Here is a 20,257-nt window from a genome sequence, read left to right as displayed (position 1 = left end):
AGCTAACTTGGGCCGATCTTTGAAAAAGATCGGAGTGGGCCAGGCTTTACACTCAAGATCCTAGAAATGACGGGGCGTAGGTCCACTTTGAATTGTAGCTTCCTCTTGCTAGTTACATTCAACCCGCTGAGGAAAAGACTTTAAACCTTTTTATTTTATTTTATTTTATGACGAATTCCCAATATCATGCAAATTTAACATGCTTTTAATCCAATTAAATATGGGACCCATGTAACAAATCTTCATCGCACTCATTTTATATAAATTAAATTATGACTTTGGGCTTACAAATTATTTAATCCTAAGATTCGATAAGAGTTGAAGCATACCATCAAAATTAAAACCTTAGCCAACCTCAATGGTCGGAGGAAAAAGGAGAGAGAATTGGGCAAAAGAATGAGAAATGTGGGGGCACAAGCAATCGATGTTTTTATAAGCCTAGAAAACAAATGATTATTCGTCAATCCAATTTACATATATATATATATATATATGATATGATTTGGATGTATTTGCTGACTATTTGAAGCTTCCGCAAATTTATTGAAATAATTATTTTGCCCTTCAATTATTCCCTCCAATCAACCTCAACATCTTTTTACTGCAACTCCCCAACAGGTGCCTCGTTGAGCCATAGGAAATGAATGAAGTCGTAAAGCTTTCCACTTACACTCACCTGTTTACCATTCATATTATTGAGAAGTTTCAGTCGTTTCTCTTTTGAGCAATTGTAATTGCAATACTTGAAAATTTATATATATGAGAAAATTATTGAGCTTGATATATTTATCTATTACCTTGTATGGCGTTGGGTTCAATCTCCTCATGTGGTCGGGACGCATTTGCTCAAGTTGTTTGATGCAACGTTCCCTGATTTCCTTCAGAGGCGGTAAATCTTCTCTTGGTTTACCTGCAAGAAATAAAACTCGAGGTTACCCACTACGCGAAATGATTAATCAATCACAAGCATATAATTAAAATTATTTCCAAGGAACCTGAGTTTCCAGGCCAGTAACACTTTAGAAGCTCCTCAACACGCTGTGGCACCACATATGCTCTCTTAGATTCATTGAAAGGGTGGCGACACAAGATTCTTTCTCCTACCTGCATGTTAGAAGTAGACATGACAAATACAAACTTACACCATTCAATATGTGGTAAACAGTGAACTCACACGTAAGATTCAAAGGGCAATCAATAGAAGGGTATACAGGAAAAAAAAAAATTGCACTAATGATATATAGGCATGCTAAATTGTGGTGGATGCCCGCTAAAAAAGGGATTTTTCTGTCCGCACCTATAGGACCCTAATCAACCCACAACACAATTGCTTTCCATGGAAAAGTAGTTGGAGAAATAAAGCGCCTCCCAAGGCAATTTTTTTTGCTGGGACAGCATCTTTGGCTGGGCAAGATCTTGACTATAGATAACTTACGGAAACGCCGAATGATTGTTGTGGACTGGTGTTGTATGTGCAGGAAAAATGGTGAGACTGTGGATCATCTTCTACTACATTGTGAGGTTGCTAGATCACTTTGGGATGATGTTTTTAGAAGATTGGATGTAGCCTAGGTTATGCCTGCTATGGTGGTTGAGCTCCTGGCCAATTGTAAGAATTTGGGTGGAATTCCACAAATCACAGCTTTGTGGAAGATGGTGCCTATATGCATTCTTTGGTGCCTATCGGAGGAATGAAATGATCGGACTTTCGAAGATATGGAGCAAACATTGGAGGAGATTAGATTGTTCTTGGTGAAAACTTTGTTCCTATGGGCGGATGTTGTAGATTGCAATGGTCTAGATTTTCTTGTTTCTATCTCTTCCTCTTAATTGGGTGTAAACTCTTGTATACCCTCTGCGTACTTGGGTCATGCCTATTTTCATTAATAAAATTTGTTACTTATCAAAAAATAATAATGATATATAGCAATCGATGGCTTGGCGACTCTGACCATCCAACTCTCAACTCAAATAAACCTTAACCCAAATTATTCAGAAATCATCATAAGATGTGACTTTAGAGCGGCATTAAACCACTCAAGCCTCCTCAATCCAAAGCTTGGATTGGCTGTCTAAAAATTAAGACGTTGAACATGACCCCAGAGGCCTCAGGGCTAAATTTTACATTGCAACAGAAAGCCAGGAGAGAACGATAGGTTTGTTTTCAGATGACAAAGTATTGGGATTCCTGATTGTTTAGAACGTATTGAATCATATGCACAGTGCTTGAAGAGCAACTACCCTAGAGCTGGCAGCCTAGTCTTTCATTTTATTTTTCAAACCAACTTAAAATCACATTTCATGTTCGAAAGGATAATGAAAAGAGGCCTCTCTTCTTTTACTCCATTTTCTTATTCTTTTCTTTTTTATATATAAAAAGGACAGTATCCTTGACACCATTTTCTTACTCCTTAACACCTGGTGCAACCAAAATCCACAAGCTGACATGGTGATTAAAAAACATTGCCAGCCTGTGTATTCCTAATTGTAGATAATTTGACTCATAATAGAATGACAGATATATATTGCTGAGAAAGCCCACATCTATATACCGAGGTTGGGAACTTATAGGAGCACTAAGAAAGTAGAAATGCAAGATACCTTTGGAGATGGTTCCTTTTCCCCAGTAATTATGTCTACTAGGGGATAGCCTTCTTTCCCATGCAACCTGTAACACCGTTTTTTACATGGAATAGAGACCTAGAAATAAAGGAAAAATATTAGGAGACAAATAGAAAATGTCTTGTTGAGATTTTGTGACAGTATGATCAAACCTTTGAAACATCTTCAGAAAGCTTGATGCGTGGCTGATTATTTATCTCAACGAGCTTGAAAACACAACCTAAAGCAGCTTGAGCATAGCATGTAACCAAATTGGTTCCAATTCCAAATGCATCAACCTCATGACCCTGCCCAAAAAAAGCAAATTCAATAGAAAAATTGATATAATTTGAAACTAGATATGGTATCACATTTATAGGAAAGAACGAGTGATTAAGCTTTAAATTTAAGAAAAAACATGAGAGAGAGAGAGAGAGTCAACATCAAACAGAAGATTAATGAGAGAATATATCCCCAGATAGGAGATATGACAACAAAAGACAAACATACAAATTTCAATACATGACATTCACCTGAGCAAGTAACCAAACAGTCGGAAAGTAAATGTGGTGTGGGATTACGTAGTCACCACCAATTCAGGTGAAATTAATGTGGACTTATGATGCACAGTTAAAAGAACTTGTCCTGCAATGTTTTTCTATATGGATAGAGCCTTTTGACAAAATAAAGAAAAGATCAATTTGTTCGGTAACTATAATCTAGAATTAATAAGAGATTAAACCCATCAAACTTCACTAAAACTAGATATGTGATAACAATTTAACAAGCAACATCTGAGAGAATCAGGGCCATGAAAAAATATATGAAAATGAAATCATTAAAGAACAACAGCTAATATATCTTAACTGCCAGGCAACACCCTGTCAAAAGAGGTATCTCTGTTACTTGGTGGCATACAATCATCTTGTTTGATTGTCCTACTTGGAGCAGACTATATTAATACTTCAATTAGACAAAGTCTCCAGGGGCTTTGAATGCATTGTACAGAAATCCGATAATAAGCAATATAGTATACACAAAATTTGGTTTAGAGTCATTACCTGTTTGTTTAAAGCATCTAAAGTCTCCTCGTTAAGGTCATTACTAGCTGTGATACTCATTTTTCCAAAGCCAGACATTCCAAATTCCTTCTCAATGGTCAAAAAAAACTTCCGGGCCTCACAAGACAAATATGCTAGGTCACCAGAGTCCAACCTGATCCCTACTGCTTTGTACCTGTACAGCACATCATCTACACTTAGTTTAATTTACAAGGGTCAGTTTATGGAAGTGAAGAGTCTTCCAAATTTTATGCACATAAGGCGATCAAAAACCTTTAGGCATACCCCAAATCACTAAGTGCTAAAGCAACTGCACAAAAGTTAGGGATTCCACTCCTGATAACCTGTACAATAAATGTCAATGAGATGTTATTAAACACATGCAATACATACAAGTAGTACCTAAATGAAGTGTGCTTAGAAATGTAATATGGTAACCATCTCTTGACATGAAAAAAAAGGAAGTATAGGACACATTGAACTCCACAAAAAGCACAACCATGAACTACATGAACAGGGGCCCTTGCATTGACACCATTGGTACTTCAGAATTTTTTTTTTTAAAGTACATACAGAAATTCAATGAGCAGATTTTTTTTGTTTTTGTTTTTTTGGGATGGAAAAAGTTCAAAATCAGAAAGAAACCTATTTATTAATGAATGAATAGCTGTTGATGCATGACCTGGTGGACCATTAAGCCCTCACACCACAATTATCACACTAGTGTACCGTACAAAAACATTTCGAGAACACCCTCAAAAGCCCACCTAACTTAATAGAACATTTTCTGATGTCTGTTTTTTAAGCTCTAACAACCAAATGCAACATAGTCTAGATCTTCAAATAGAAATTGATTGGCTTGAGCACCCTGTCCGGACAAGGCATAATATGATGATATATATATATATATATGTATGTATATCTAGAGAGAGAGAGGGAGGGAGAAAGGTTAAGTAAACGTGATGAGGAAACAAATCGGATGTCACTGGTTAACAAACATAAAGAGGTAAATCAGTCTCATCCACATTATTTAAACATCTTGAGATTATTTGCAAAATTTTCACTTACATCATATGTGTCCACAAGAGCTAAAAAGGTATTAGGGAATGCCAGGGCATATGACATGAAAGCTGCTAGCTCGCTTTGATTGGTTTCACCGAACACGCCGCGTAATGAATTTGACCACTGCAAGGCATGCATGGGCTCAAGTATTGCCATGATTTTAATGAATTCATAAAGGTGAAACAAAAATCTTACCAGTCACATAAGTCGGTAAAACATTCATGCATTTCAATCAACTTATACATGCATGCATATGCAAATAGGGGCAGTATCTAAAAAAGCTGAGTCGCATATTTTTTCTGATGAGAAAGAGAATGGAAAAAATAAGCCAGAATTTATGGTCTAAGCTCAACAAAGCAAAACATTCCATCTCATTGGGTCTGGCTCAAGAAATCCTAATCAAAGGTCACATTCTTGATTCAATATAGCTGGCCAGCATTTTCTCACCACCTTACAGTACAACCAATTTTTATTTCCACTTTTCACTTTTTCAATTTGCATGTATTGGAAAGTAAATGAATATGTCTAGTTTAAAGCAGTTTCAAGTAATAGTTTGTGTGGTAGTTCAAAATAGTAGTATGTTAATTCAATTATCTTGAATAAATACATGAATATAACATGGTGGACACATATTCATAAGCCATAGAATAAACAGCCAAAAACATTAAAGGCCTGAAAACAATACCTGAATTTTGCTTAACCATGTCTGAACTAGACTAACAAAATCCTCACAGATACTTGATCCATCTCTGCTATGAAGTGATTTATCTATGATCTCATCAGGGCTCTGCAAATCACTGAATATATCAGATAAAGACTAGCTTCATGCACAAAGTTAGACATAAGTCAATAGCAAAGCAAACAAAATTCACAGAGCACAAACATATTATAATCAACTTTATGTACATTATATCAAATATCATATAAAGATGGAATGAAAAACCATGCAAGAAATACAAACCATAAATGAGCTAACAAAGGCATGGGAATGTGTTCCGCGAAGCGGTATTCCAAATAATCTCCCAGCCGCAACATTGCTGTCAGTACAACACAAAGAAAAGCCATGTCAAACATTGACCGAGATCTTTTTTTTTTTTTTCCATGTGTCAAACATTAAACCAGATCAACAGCAGAAGCAGAAGGACTTGAGTTGAATGGATTTTGGTGATCTAAAGTATCAGATTCTTTTTGCAAGAGACAAATCCTGAAAAGTATTAAATACTCGATCTACGTTCAACTGAATTCTTTTTATTCTTTGTTTCTCAGCATACCATGCATGTTCAATACCATGTGGATGCACTAATAACCAGAATTTCAACTGAATTTTTATTATATACAGGTAACATATAAAACTAACATACGAACAGGAAAAAATTACATTTCCATATGAGTTCTAAGAACTACCATATCAGCAAGAATAGGTGAACCCAAAGGCAAGCCTTCAAAATCCAAAGTTTTCTTTAAATAATTTGATCAAATACGTCTTCATGACTTGAAGATGCATCTTGAGTTATGGATTGAACTGATCCATTAAAGCAATAATTTATGGGAGAAAATCAAGTTATTTGGCCCCAGAGGGTGAATCTAGAATGTAGAAGTGCCATGTCAAACGAGACTTAGCTAGACAAACAATACTTAAAAGTGCATTATCATATATACTTTAAAAATTTTTCAAAAAGAGCAGATTGCTACTAAATTCCGTCTATGGGAAACATATTGATGCAAAAAATTGCAGTTGAAAATGCAACAAGTGAAACTTTCAACCAATACTACCTCGTAGCATCAAATCCCCCAATGTAGCAGTACTTTGATGCCCCTATTCCACCATCAGGTCCCTAAATATAAAACAAACACGTCTTGTGGATGAAAATAAACACAGCTAAGCACTTCAAAATAAAGAAAACAAATCAGCCACCTGAGCTCGTCGAAGCCCAAACTCAAGAAGCATTTTAGATTTTCCGGCCACAAATCGATGCCTTGCAGCATTAGTAGCAACTAACGATGGATAGTTAACAAGATTCACAAATGGAGTTTCCAGCAATTGAACCACCTGATACGGCAATATTTGCAACATGATTATTAGGTAGTCTTAAAAACAATCAACGATGAAACTTTTATTATGAGTATTCATGAAACCATAACATATGTACATATCAATGAAAAGGAATGCACACACGTACATACAATCAACAACAATGAAACATGACAACAACTTTATTTCAAAGACGTCAACTTTGTAAAGAAATTAAAAATGGGGAGAAAACCCAGTTTCACGGTACTCACGGCAATCGGCCCCTCGATTCTTAGCAATGGCACCTTTGGGAAAACAACTGATCCCTCCGAAACAGAGTACACTTCAACGTCAGAACAGTCGATTCCTCTAAGATAGTCGTAGAATCCGTCCTATAGATTATGAAAAAAAAATGGATTAGCCAACCACTATTTTCAGGTCATGTTCACATATACACAGCAAGGAAAATATCAAAAGTGCACTTTGAAACTACATCCAGAAAGAACATGACTTTTAATTTCATTTTGAGTTATTTTCTTATCACAAGATTCACAACCAACTCACCTGATTTCACACTATCCAGAGGATAAAAACTAATAAGTAATAAAATTATGGGTAAAGCTACTCCTGGCCATCATTTGATTTTCATTAACCAACTGGTGGTCTACAAAGCACTGCCAAAGCAGTATGTCCCCCAAATAGCAGTGCCTACTTAGGTATTATGCAATTAATGTCACAAACTAGCATATCTTAGTTAACATAGCCTCGTAGCAAACAAAAACAAAGAAGCTTATTCAGAAACTTTTATAACCACCAGGACAGTGCTCTTCCTTCTCCCATATGATTCTGGGAGAGACATCAAGTCAAACAACTGTATGTAAGACCCATGTAATAATCTGCAAATTAGGTTTTTCACGCATAACTTTTGCAGATCTCCTCTGAATTGACAAAAAAGAAAAAGCAAAATTCTTTCAGCAAATTGTTGTTGTATATTAATAGCATGTACAAGATATAAGATTGGCACAGCTGCCTTTGTATTTATTACAAAGGTTAATGTGTCTATAACAATAATTGTTCTCATTATTTAAAGAGCATTATCGCTACTTCTCTTGAACTAAAATCAGAATATTATTTCTAAAAATGAACTCTTAATAGTTTGATCTACCTCACATGAAGAAGGTAAGGATTCACGAATAAAAGAGATTTCCTCTGCTGTTAACTTGAAATTAGCAATAAATCTTATGCATTCCTCTAAACCAGCAAAGATTGTATATTCACCACCAAAGGGGTTCTTCCGAAAATATAAATCAAACCTGAAAGAAACTATGAATTAGACAACGGAAACTTCTTAAGCAAGTAGAAAGCAAAGCTGATCTCTTAAAAGATAGCTACACCATATAGAAGCAATAGAATAAGCAGCTTAGGGACAAAACATATGAGATATTACTAGGAATGTAATGGCTTGAACATATCATTCAAAACCCACCTCAATTCATCTCAACTCATCATTATAATTTTCTCAAATTCCCACACAAAATATAATAAATAATTCAAAATTTTCAAATCTCAAAATAATTTTTTCAAATTCTCACATAAAATATAATAAATAATTCAATTTTTATTATGCTATTTACAAACCATCTCAACTCATTTCTGAATTCAAACCACTCCGGTTCACATTCAAATCAATCCAGAATTAAACGGACTATTTGAGCAAGAGATTAGACATGCCTTGTCTGTTCGCTTTTTTTTTTTTTTTATGAGTAGGAAAACGCTAACTTATTTATTGCATGGCTCCATAATGACCAATTTTCACTTAATAAGTTTGTGTTTGAATATTAAATTGAATTGAGTTGAGTTGACGTGAAAGTTGAATAAAATATTATTAATATATTATTTTTTAATAATATTATTATTATTATAAAATTTAAAAAAATTAAATTATTTATTATATTTTGTGTCGAAATTTGAAAAAAATTAAAATGATGTGTTGAAATGGGTTTGAGACCCAAACTGGCCCTAATTCACCCATTCGATGCCAACTTCATTAATGCGTGATGATTAAAAAATGAAAACTACATGAGGAGGTTTACATGCCGGTTTTAGCAGTAAGGGACCATAGGTCAAGAAATGCTTAATTTATTTTCCAAAATTACAAAACAATAATTTCTTTCCAATTTTCTAGGGAACAAGACATGTTTGGGGAAAAGAGAAGAGGAAAGGAATAATAACGCAAAAACTCACACGGCTCGTTCGTGGTGTTTTCCGGCTTTCCAGTAAGCGTATGCCATGGTGAACTGGTAGAGATCGGTGAGGAGAGGCGTAACCATCGGGTTGGTTGGCCCGTCCAGTACATGGACCCGAGTAGAAAGCTCCCCATTCGGAACGTTCTCTTTCACCTCCATTCCCTGTTAATTCGAATCCCTAGGGTTTGGTATGCTTGTCGTTGTTTTGTCGTCGTACTTCGTTTTCCTGCGCTCTGCGATTATAACGACGGATACATAATATATAGAGGTACTCGCGACTTCAAAGGCAAGCGTAACCGACACGAAGGAGAAGACAAGAACCACGGTTCAGAACAGGGAGGGTTTTGTTTCTTGGAGCACAGCTCACGGAGAAACAACTAACGAAAGACCGTTAAACAGTAAACACCGAGGCTGCTGATTCTTTCTTTTTTTTTTTTCTTTTTTTTTAAGTCCTGCGAAAATCCTTAAAAAATAAAGGCAAACGAAGAACAGAGTTTATTTTGTGCAAAGCACACGTAGACGCTTATCCTTACGGGACCCATACAATTTCTTGCAATTTTCTTTAAGATATGTCTCCAATTCCTTTTTAACTATTTCACAATTATGAGGAAACTTAGATATAATATTTAAATATTTAAATAAAAAAAAATTAATATTTTTTATGACGTAGCTCTCTTTCAATCAAGGTATAAAATAATTATAAAATGATAAAAATTAGATAAGAAAATAATATATAATACTGTCCCAAAAAAAAAGAGTTCAAATACAACACGTCAATTATTAAATGAGGATAGGAACCGTAGATCGTTTTTATTTGTTTTTCTCTTATTATGGTAAGTTATTGATAGAAAAAATTTTCTTATCAGCTAACAGTTACTATTTACTATTTTATATTCTATAAAAAATATTTTTATATCTTTTAAAAAAATATTTTTATATTTTATAAAAAAAAATTATAAATATGAAGTGTAAAAATAAATGTTGACTGATGTGTTCTTTTTATGTCCTTCGGATACGCATTTGAAAAGGTGTGCCCAAAACTCACGTCCATGTAATAACTTTACTTTTTCTTTTTATTTTCTTCATCTGATTCTTCAGATCAAAACTTTTGAATTAGAGATGCAGAATTTTCAAACTCTTTTGATACATTTCGTTTGAATTTCCTCAACATTTCGTTTTTGTAGACTTTTCCACATGCCAAGGACTAATAAAAGTTTGGTTATTTTCCCTTTTCTTTTAATTTCGAGTGGCATTTTTCGTTTTTTAAAAGTTACGCTGAATGAAGAATATGAAAGTCAGGAGGAATATGCCAGAGCTGTACCTAGTTTCATTTTGAGAAAAACAATGGTGGATTCGCGTCATATGCAGTGAGTCTTTTATGATAAAGACCAAGACCATATTTTTGTTTTGTCTTGTTCTGCTTTATTCTTGTCCAGGTGACCGACCCGTTTTCCTGCCTAATGTATAACAGTTTACAAGAACATGTTTAGGATGCCAAAAAGTGACAAAAGTTGCGGTTCTGCCTCAGTGGCTTCTTCATTTCGAAGCATCTATTATGTGCCCGTTTTTAAATTTGTATGAACTTGCAAACACTTTGAATGCTTTTTCGCCATACCCGGCAAGGCAACCTCTGATTATATTTGATTTATTTCTGTAACAATGGTAACATAGCTTGCATTCTCCTCTTAAGGCTCAGTGAACCACTGTCTCTTCGAACTTGACATGAAAGGATTAGATGTATAAATTCTAAGATTCGTAAACACATCCAAGAAAGTCCCAAGACATTAGTTTATATATATTCAACAAGCAGACAGGGTAGTTTATGGCAATGACTTGTTCTGTTTTTGCTATTTTCATGGACAGGTTTACCCAGGTTAGGTAATAGATGGGGCAACTAATCATGCAGCATTTTCATCTTAAAAGGCAAAAACTTATAGGTGCTGTTTGGATGGTGAGTCAAGATAAATTGAGATAAAAATTAAATAAAATATTATTAAAATATTATTTTTTTAATATTATTATTGTTTTAAGAATTGATAGAATTGAATTGTTTATTATATTTTGTATAAAAATTTAAAAAAATTATAATAATAATATGAAATACTTTCAGATCATAAGCTTTTCATATATTAAGTAAACAACAGTGTGCCTATATCCTCACAGATACTGCACACAGTCATGATGTCATCGACGAGGATGCTGGCTGCTGCTAATTTCGGGGGGGCGGGGGGGATGGAAAAGGGGTCTGGCTATTGTCAAAGTATACGTGGCTCCATCTCCCATTCTGCACAAGTAGTTCTGCAAGCATTGCCCAATGTATTGAAGAGAAATTCTGCTCAATCCCAGCTCTATCTTGAGAAGAGTTAAAATTATAGAGGTTCTCCTATTATGAAGAGTTACAAAAGCTAGCAGAAGTTGTAGCTACACCATATTCAAACCGTGAAATAATGATGTAAAGTTCAACAAATTTCAAAAATCAGGCTTTTCCATCTTGGCTTCTTCCTTGGGGGAACTTCTTCCTCTGTGCATGCTGGTAAAAAGCTGAATGACACAAGAGTTGCATATCACGAACAAAAGATCAGAAAATATGTCTGGAGTCTATTCACCTTATATGTGGTGTCAGTAGAAGGTTGTGTTCCGTTTTCTTTAGATGTGCGCCTTCGGAATGGACTCTTCCTGGAATGCATGTTTCAAGAGAGCCACTGTCCTTTAGCTCAGATGCTTGTGTATTGAAGGGAAGTGATACTGAAGCCGTGGCTCCCATCTCCATTTCTTTCAACAAATACATTTCAGATACCCAAAAAGTTTACATGTCAGACCAAGTGCTTTACAATACAGCAAGCCCCGTGGATCGGGCACTTGGATGCTGCAAGCATAATGTTATACAAAGAAGAATGAAAGGATAAATAAAGGAGAAAGGCCTGGTGACAAACCTAATGGATTGGAATCGAGATTGTTTACGTTTGGTTCCTGATGTCTCAAAGCGTCCCCCCTGCAGATTTCCTTCAGATCCAACAAATGTAAATTGGCTGGTATCATTTCCTTGATAACATATGCTTTATTCAAGCTTCTACCTTACCTCAGAAGACACATGCAGCTGAAACGGTCCTAAGTGAGCCTGCACTGGTGATTCCAACCCAAAAGAGGTTTGTGAATTGATTATGTTTGACATATTAGGTGCAGATGATGGCTGGTTTGAAACTATGCGTTGGTTGGGTAGAGTGAACATGTCATGCAGCGGTGTTTCTTTGTTCAAAGAATGTATGCCAGCAGTATTCAGATGCAGGGGCCTATATTCCTCACCAAAGTCCATTCTCATCTGGGAGAATTGGATAGGCTGCAATGCCCCTGGTAAGCACATAGGATGCAAACTGAAGCCATTTCTCATTGATAACATCTGAAACATGGATCACAAAGTAAACAAATCAGAATCAAATATATGAACTTCCAATCCATTTCTCATTGATTGCACCAGATTTCTGCATTAAAGGAGATAAATGGAACATCGGCGAACTTAAACAGGATTAGGGTTCAGAAATGATGTGAATCTTTTCGAGATTACAGTGGCTTCCTCTCAAAAATCTTCTCACAGTTGGTTTCAATTACTGTATAATTTCATAGAAAAGTACACAAGACATAATTCACTTCAACAGTTAGTTATTGCAGTTTTCCAAACTAAAAGAAATTGTGGCGGTGGAAATCTGCAAGTGATTGACAGAATCATGTAGGACATAGAACCCAACAGCTTTTCTCTTGATGCTTCAGACGAAACAAACTGGCATAACTAGGAATCAGTTATATTATGCTTGAGAGATTAATATAACAAAGGCTGCCCAAATGGTTATCTAAGTGTTTGTAATGTGAGTATTGGACTTAAAGTACTATATATGAGATTGCATCAATTTCAAAGTTGATCTGCTTCATCAACGCTAGCTAGCAATATTTGTCCTTGTCAAACCCTCTTGACTAAATTATCACAGATTAATCCGAATTTTGAGAGAGGGAGGGGGAAACTTTAAGTGTTGACTATGGAGTCAACACCCCTTCCGAAAGAATTTGGCTATTGGATCCTTCCACTCCTTCTCATGGATGTACTTTCAAAGGCAAGCACATATATCACATCACTGTCTCGTTGTATAATTTTCCTTTTAGCTTTCACAATCGATTTATAAACTTTTTTAGCACACAAATCTTGAATTATGAAGTTTTCCACTGAAAAATCAGTGTATACTTGTAGAAACCAAATCAATAATTCTCTTCAAGAGTTCTAAGCTATGTATGCAACAACACCAACACCATTCTGTTCCAAAGTATAAGGACAGGAGATTTTTTCTTTTATATGTTACACACAATACTAATTAAAGCCGTTAGAGGTCAACCCTCAACAATACAGGGATAGGGGCAATGAGCTAGCTTAACCTGAATACTATTCGTACTGTTATCAGAAAAGAAAGACTGGTAGCAGCAACTCGACCAGATGAGACAAGAAACCTAGAAAAGCACGATGAAAACTTTTGTAGATTAAGGAGCCGGTTCTTAACAGAGGGCCACAAACCTGAACTTGAAGCTGAAGCTGCTTTAAGTATTCAATTGCTTCATCAAGCATGGAAGCCTTATCTGTCTGCCGAAAATTAAAAATCATTCAATTCAATAGGAGATGAATCTTGAAGTGTTAAAAAGGCCAAAGTTGGTTGCACGCGTGTTTGTGTACCTTGTTAGAGTTTGGAATCAGATTTTGCAATGCCTTCATTTTCTCATTAATCCTGCTCCTCCTTCTCTGCCAAACACCCCAAACATTAAAACCAAAACATGAAAAAGAAAGTAAAAATGATAGATTTAAGACTACCCCCATTATAAATTCAGAAACAGAGCCTCAAAATGAAAGCCAATCTTAGTATCCTGGATGCCCCCTCCAAGAGGTAGATTAAAGTTGAATCTTGTCGGAACATCTGAAGGGAATCCTAGTCCTGCTCGGTGTGGAGTAATACGTGACTTTCAAGTGAGTTTCTAACAATAGAAAGCAGCCACCATGGGTTTATTTTGAGCTTTGGGAAGACATCATCAGGTTCTCAGAGCATCTTGATTTTTCTATTAAGCATATATACATAGAAGGAAACTTCTTTGCAGATAGCCTTGCTAGTGTTGGAGCAGTGGGTGTTGATGGGTTCTTCACCTCTGTTGCTATGCTTCCAAAACAACTGGTGGGTGTTTATGTACTTGATAAATGTAATTTCCCATCTTTCAGATGTAGATAGTTTTCTATACCTATTGTAACTAGATACTGATATTGTTAGGTGTGTATAAAATCTATGTTTACATAATTACATAGGTCTTGGTTTTAAGTTTGGAATTAGGATTTTTAAAGCTTGGTTTGGGATTTTAATGTAACCCCCAAGTTAGTTTGTAATATGGTATTCCTCAAGTGAGAGCAATTAATAAAATTGGGTACCCTCCTCTTCCTTTAAAAAATAAATGCAAGCCAACCTTTTCAGACAAGTTGTGAACTTCCGCAGCTCTACTCCTCTTGGATGAACTACGAGGAGGGATCGGCTTCTCAGACACATCTTCCACCAACGCTTCAAGACCCTCCTAGGTTCAGAAATCATCAATAACTTAGAATTAAAAAAAGACAAACTTTGAGCTAGAAATTCTAATATATAACATTTTGATATAATGTTCTCTTGGTTCAAATTTCTATAGATGACGGCAAAAGCCAATTGTGATAAAGAATCGCCGGTCCCAAATTATGGGAAGATAAAGAATCGCAATTCGTTCTTTGCTTTTCCCACATTTTCTTTTTTGTTACGTAGCTTTTCCCACATTTTCTCTGCCACCAAAAGGAACAATGGCGACAAGCAAACTCTAAAACCACGACGACATCGTATTCCTAGAAAGTTCAGAATCTCTACCAACCCAGTCAGATGCATAGTGCACCTTTAAACGAAGATCCCACTTTTCTCAAGCCTATAAAAGAATGAGAAACAAAAATTTAACTATGTTTGTACGACAGCTTTCTCGGCAAGCAAACAGACAGAAAAGTCCCGACTTTAAGAAAATACAATTACCTCGCTTTCACAGTCATACTCATCAGTCTCATTCTCGCTCGCTCCAAGCGAAGAGGTCGACAAATTGGAGAGGAAGACACCGGAGCCAGTGCTCATGGCACTAGAAGACTCAACAGCCGAGATCCCATCTTGGACGAGCGCTGATCGGCACAATGAACGGTCAGGATTTCCCGGTAAAACGTCGGAGTCGCAGAGCTGTGCTTGCTTACCCGTGTTGGACACAAAAGGAGATGAAGAAGAAGATGAACGTAGAAGGATTTGATGAAGAAAAAGCGAGATTTCGTCTGGAGCACCTGCATGAGAAGATGACGGAGGAAGCAGATGAGGCTGAGGAGCTGAAGCTGAAGAAGAACGTGAATTTTTGTCATACGCATACATATCCCCCATTACTTTCACTTTCTGGGTATTTTGGTTCTCACTTACACAGAGTCAGAGAGAGAGAGAGAGATTCTTTTGGTTATGGGCTCTGGTTTTCTTGGATTTGTTCCGTCTGTTGCTTGTCTTTATAAAACGAAAGTGACGTACTTGACAGAAACAGAGTGTCCGCGAGTGATTTTGTATAACTTCGGAAATTGTGGGCGGGGGAGTTTATACTCGGAAAAGATGAAACCAGAAGTTCCACGCGCCATTACAGCGACTGGGGAGGAGAAAAGGTGTTTTAAGATTCTAACGAAACTTTTGTTTTTGTTTTTTTTTATGGCCTTGAACTTTATTTTACGACTTAATTGGATGAACAATGATGAGACATAAGTCGGTTTGGAATTTGGACTGTACAGTTTGTATTTGGAGATTAAAGACGTGTTAGATATTATTTTAAATGAGTGAAATAAAATATTATTTTTAATATTATTATTATTAGATTTAAAAAAATTAAATTTTATATGATAATTTAGAAAAATTATAATTATGAGATGAGATTAGTTGATGTGAGGTGAGGTGAGGTCAGTGAGCTGATATGAGGTGAGGTGAGTTGAGTTTTGAATCCAAACGGGACTTGATATTTATATATTCAACTATCAAATCACTAAATTCCTCTTAACTCAAAATTTTTTTACACACGAAACTCATAACCTTTCTCAACTTTCTATAAATACATCTAAATTCATATTAACATCTAAATACATCTAAATTTATCTTAATTAGACTCTATAAAACTCACTTAATCATCTCAACTCACTACTATTTATAAAGAACTCAACTAATCTAAACTTAGCTCAACGTCTAAACAGGGCCTAGGCTTCGTTTGGATACAATAGTTATTTCATCTTATTTCATCTTATTATTACAATTTTTTAAATTTTTACACAAAATATAATAAACAATTCAACTTTTTCAAATCTCAAAATACTAATAATATTAAAAAATAATATCATAATATTATTTTATTCAATTTTCATCTCTACTCATCTAATCTTAACTCACTATCCTAATAGCACCTAAATTATCATGGGGTCAAAATTTAATAATTTGGTTTTACAAAAGAGTAACACTAGAGCTACTGCTAGGAGCTTCCACTAGTATATTTTATGTGTTTTTTTGTTCTTTTTTTACATACATTTTTTAACACTTTTAAATATTTTTAAAAAATTAAAAAAAAAATCATAACATCATTAAAAAAATACTTTTTTAATCAATAAGTAAAAATAAAAAATTCAAACGAGAGTCCCAATGGAAAGACTAGTATTGTTCTTTACAAAATAAGCCTTATGATTTTTCCTAAGCCTCTCTTTTTGGAGCTTTTTAGGAATACAATGATTTTTTTACTTTAGTTTCTTAACGAATATTAGAGATGGAGATTCTAGTAGTCCAATTTTAGAGCAAATGTTTTGAAGATCTAAACATAGTTCGAGGATTCAAAAATGTTGTAGAGCTCAATATTGTAGTAAATATTTTTCTTACAATTTAAATAAAAGTAATGTTAAATACAATTTTAAAATATTGAAATCTTACGCAATTCATTTAGTATATGTATCTTTGACAGATTTTTTTTTTTTTTTTTTACCTTAGGAACAAACTTCTAATTTTTATATATGTAAGTTAAGGATAATGCTAAACTTAGTAGTCTTGCAAATCGAGTTTGCAGTTAGCGTGATCAGTGTCAAGGATTTCAATTTAACACTTACTAAATAGAAAGTGGTGATATCCAGTGCGAACTAACAAATCTAACAAATTAACTCAAGGCAAAAGCCCATAACAAATAAGTCAAAGTCAAGATGGCACACGGGGAACGTCCCAACTGACAGATCTAGAGAATAACCTAAAATCTCAAGGCATGCCTCCATTATCTTTTACTACTTATGTGCTTGTATAAACAAAAAATAATTATACTCATCATACTCATAAATCATATCTATTTTAATATTTTTTTTCTTATAAAAAATAGGAGTGGGCAGCAGAACCCCGCCCACGTCTGTCCTGCCCCCGCATGGGCAAGCAGCCAGGCTACCCCACATGCCCGCCCATGTAGGGGTGGGAGGCTGATTGACCCCAGCGGGACTCCGTTTCGCACTCATCTCCTTTTTAACATAAAAAATCATAATTTTTAATATATTTATATAAATATATTGTATATATATACAGTTTGTTAAAAACTTGAATTCAATTTTAAGTTAATGTATTGCATTAGCCTCCTAGACCAACAATTATATAGAAGGCCAATGTAATATAGTAAGTCCTACATTGCTTAACTATCATTATTGTATTGTATTGTCTTTGTTTCCTATATAATAGTTTGACCTATTATATAATGATTGGCCTAGGAGGTTAAAACAATCCAAAATATAACTATAATGAGTTTATATTTTTTTCAATATATAAATTTCAATTTATATTTTAAATTATATTATAATTTGGGTCTAAGAAATATTTTTAGACTAAACAAATTTTTAGACAATGGGTTGGGCGGGAGGCAGGGTGCGATTTCAACCCCATCCCCTGGTAGCGGGGCGGGGGGCAGGGGTGGCCCCGCCCTGCTCCATACAAGTAGCACCCGTAATAAAAAGTATGTGGTGTATAGATGATAAGTAGAACGACTCAATTAGTTTAACAAAAATAAAATAAAATAATAAAAAATAATTTAAAAATATGTAAAGTGTGTGATATGTAGGGATTTAAATTTAAATCGAAAAACCGGCCCGAACCTAACCAGACTAGTTGGTCTGGTTTTGAGGATCGGACCGGTTCTTATATTATGAAAACTAGCCGAACCTAGTCCGGTTTCAGTTTTGTAGTTTCAGGGACCGGACCGAACCGGTTGGAAAAATAAATATATATAAATTAATTATATATATTATACAAAATATTTTTTATATATAAGTTTTATATATAATATATAATTATATATAAATTTTTTATATATAATTATATATCATATCTCAGTGCAGCAAACATTATATATATTAGTATTGTTTGATCATAGAGTATTCGTATTATAATTTATAAATTATAACATAAAATATTAATCTTAAATTCGATGCATGATTCCTATGTCCACCACTAAGGTTTTCATACAAACCCCTAAACCTTTATCAAGAAATTATGAATTATTTCATTGATTAAGAAATAAAGTACAGGTATGGTTACAAATGAAAAGCTAAAACAGACCTACAAGTAAATAGGAAGCGGAAATTATGTAAATCTCCTATTCTCTGCAAATTGAAATGAAATATACACGACAAGATCTCACAGGTGTGACAATGTTCGGTACTCAAAATATAGATGCGACATAACCCGTCATCAGATCATCGACCCAAACATGTAGAGGGACTAGAGAAGAAAGTTGTCGATCATATGGAAAACCACATCAGCACCATCCGAATTCAACCAATAGCTCTTCACCTAAAAGCATAAGTACATAATTGCTATTAAAAAAACTTAGAAAACCAAGCATTTCTTATTGACCATACGAAAAATCGGATCAGATCAAAAATTAATAAAATTGAAAATATCAATTTAAGAAGATAATCGGTGCGTAATCAAATTTAAAAAAATATAAAATTAGTACATATCAATTTAATCTTAAATATTATCTAAAATCCGGATAAATAAATATCTTGTGCATTGAAAATAACAACACAAATATCAAAAAACAAATGATAAAAGCCAAGCAATTATAAAATAAATTATATAAAAATAAATTTATAAATTAATATATTTTAAAACGTTAGATTATAAAATAAAAATTTATTTTTATAAAAAAATTTCACAACCTTAACACGCGGAGTGAATAGAAAAAATAAATAAGATAAATATTATGAGAAATACTCTATTTTATTTTTAATTGTTGGTCGGGTCTATAACCGAGGTCTGACAATTTCTCTTTTACGGAATGGACCGGACTGTCAAAATGTTAGAAAAAGGATAACAGGCATAGTAATCAAAAGCTTTTTCTTTTCTTTTCGTGTCAGGTGACCTCCACTCCCACCTCGCACGTGAGGCACAATTAGACATTTTCTTTTTCTTTTTTACTCTCCTGTCCCTAATTTTAACATATTCGAGGTTTGACCCTCTCAACAAATTGCTTATCGGATCTGTACCTAAAGGGATTTATGTCCCAGATTTTTGTGATTACTGAAAATTTGGCTTTATTTTGGTCCTGTCTAGTAGAAAAATAAGGACTCGTTTGATTACGTAAATTTGTAATTTAGATGAAATTAAATGGGTTGATATATTTTGTTAAAATTAATAAAATATTATTATAATATTATTTTTTAAAATTTTAAAAATTTAAATTATTTATCATATTTTATATAAAAATTAAAAAAAATTATAATAATTATATAAGATGAGATAGTTTGATCTTGTGTAATTAAATAACATTTTTTTTCTCATTTTATCTTTTTAAAAAAATCTTCCATTTTTAACGATAAATAATAATATCCATAATCAGCATTAAAAATAAATAGCAGCATAAACAATTTTTATCACATTCCACTCTCCAAGAATAATTTGCCTAATTGTTTTCACAAAATTTTTTAACTCATTTAATCTAAATATTCTAAATTTCTACATAAAATAAATAACAATTTAATTTTTTCAAATTTTAAAATAAAAATAATATTAAAAAAATATATTCTAATAATATTTTATTCAATTTTTAACTTTAATTTCAATTATCTTATCTTATTTCATGATAAAAACAAACGAGAGTGAAATGAGAATTTTTAGTTTTAGATAAAAATTTAAAATATTATTTTTTAATAATATTATTAT

General features: G+C 34.0%; 2 protein-coding genes across 4 annotated transcripts; both read right to left on the bottom strand.

Moving 5' to 3' along the window:
* Positions 1-404: 404 nt before the first annotated feature.
* LOC109009093 (nicotinate phosphoribosyltransferase 1) lies at positions 405-9,442 on the bottom strand. The gene is made up of 15 exons (XM_018989443.2): positions 8,980-9,442; positions 7,901-8,048; positions 7,008-7,127; positions 6,640-6,774; positions 6,498-6,559; positions 5,686-5,761; positions 5,410-5,511; positions 4,731-4,847; positions 3,948-4,006; positions 3,663-3,837; positions 2,775-2,909; positions 2,602-2,700; positions 996-1,104; positions 798-910; positions 405-676 (listed from the first exon to the last, which is right to left on the bottom strand). The coding sequence occupies exons 1-15, from the start codon at positions 9,138-9,140 to the stop codon at positions 599-601; spliced, it is 1,689 nt and encodes a 562-aa protein (XP_018844988.1). The 5' UTR covers positions 9,141-9,442; the 3' UTR covers positions 405-598.
* Positions 9,443-11,221: 1,779 nt separating this feature from the next.
* Positions 11,222-15,557, bottom strand: LOC109009094 (transcription factor SPATULA-like). 3 transcript variants are annotated; one of them, XM_018989445.2, is made up of 9 exons: positions 15,047-15,557; positions 14,466-14,570; positions 13,693-13,758; positions 13,537-13,602; positions 12,285-12,378; positions 12,061-12,104; positions 11,915-11,984; positions 11,588-11,753; positions 11,289-11,511 (listed from the first exon to the last, which is right to left on the bottom strand). In XM_018989445.2, the coding sequence occupies exons 1-9, from the start codon at positions 15,431-15,433 to the stop codon at positions 11,451-11,453; spliced, it is 1,059 nt and encodes a 352-aa protein (XP_018844990.2). In that variant the 5' UTR covers positions 15,434-15,557; the 3' UTR covers positions 11,289-11,450. The 3 variants fall into 3 exon arrangements, with proteins under 3 accessions (XP_035548019.1, XP_018844990.2, XP_018844989.2); XM_035692126.1 differs by lacking the exon at positions 11,289-11,511 and adding an exon at positions 11,222-11,279 and having other exon boundaries at positions 12,061-12,378; positions 15,047-15,553; XM_018989444.2 differs by having other exon boundaries at positions 12,061-12,378; positions 15,047-15,552.
* Between the last annotated feature and the right edge of the window lie 4,700 nt (positions 15,558-20,257).

Source organism: Juglans regia, chromosome 7 (assembly GCF_001411555.2).
Source record: "Juglans regia cultivar Chandler chromosome 7, Walnut 2.0, whole genome shotgun sequence".
Lineage (NCBI taxonomy): Eukaryota > Viridiplantae > Streptophyta > Magnoliopsida > Fagales > Juglandaceae > Juglans > Juglans regia.
Note: the sequence above shows the minus strand (reverse complement) of the source record. Positions and strands in the feature narration are given on the sequence as shown.

What these genes read in the sequence shown, in the direction of transcription:
- LOC109009093 (XM_018989443.2), bottom strand. Translation starts at nt 9,140, where the DNA reads ATGGAGGTGAAAGAGAACGTTCCGAATGGGGAGCTTTCTACTCGGGTC. An exon ending in CTCTTGTGGACACATATGAT is followed by an intron (nt 4,007 to 4,730) that starts GTAAGTGAAAAT and finishes TTTATTGTACAG; the next exon opens with GTTATCAGGAGTGGAATCCC. An exon ending in TTACTGGCCTGGAAACTCAG is followed by an intron (nt 911 to 995) that starts GTTCCTTGGAAA and finishes TATTTCTTGCAG; the next exon opens with GTAAACCAAGAGAAGATTTA.
- LOC109009094 (XM_018989444.2), bottom strand. Translation starts at nt 15,433, where the DNA reads ATGGGGGATATGTATGCGTATGACAAAAATTCACGTTCTTCTTCAGCT. An exon ending in AGCTGCATGTGTCTTCTGAG is followed by an intron (nt 11,985 to 12,060) that starts GTAAGGTAGAAG and finishes TTGGATCTGAAG; the next exon opens with GAAATCTGCAGGGGGGACGC. An exon ending in TCTCGATTCCAATCCATTAG is followed by an intron (nt 11,754 to 11,914) that starts GTTTGTCACCAG and finishes ATTTGTTGAAAG; the next exon opens with AAATGGAGATGGGAGCCACG.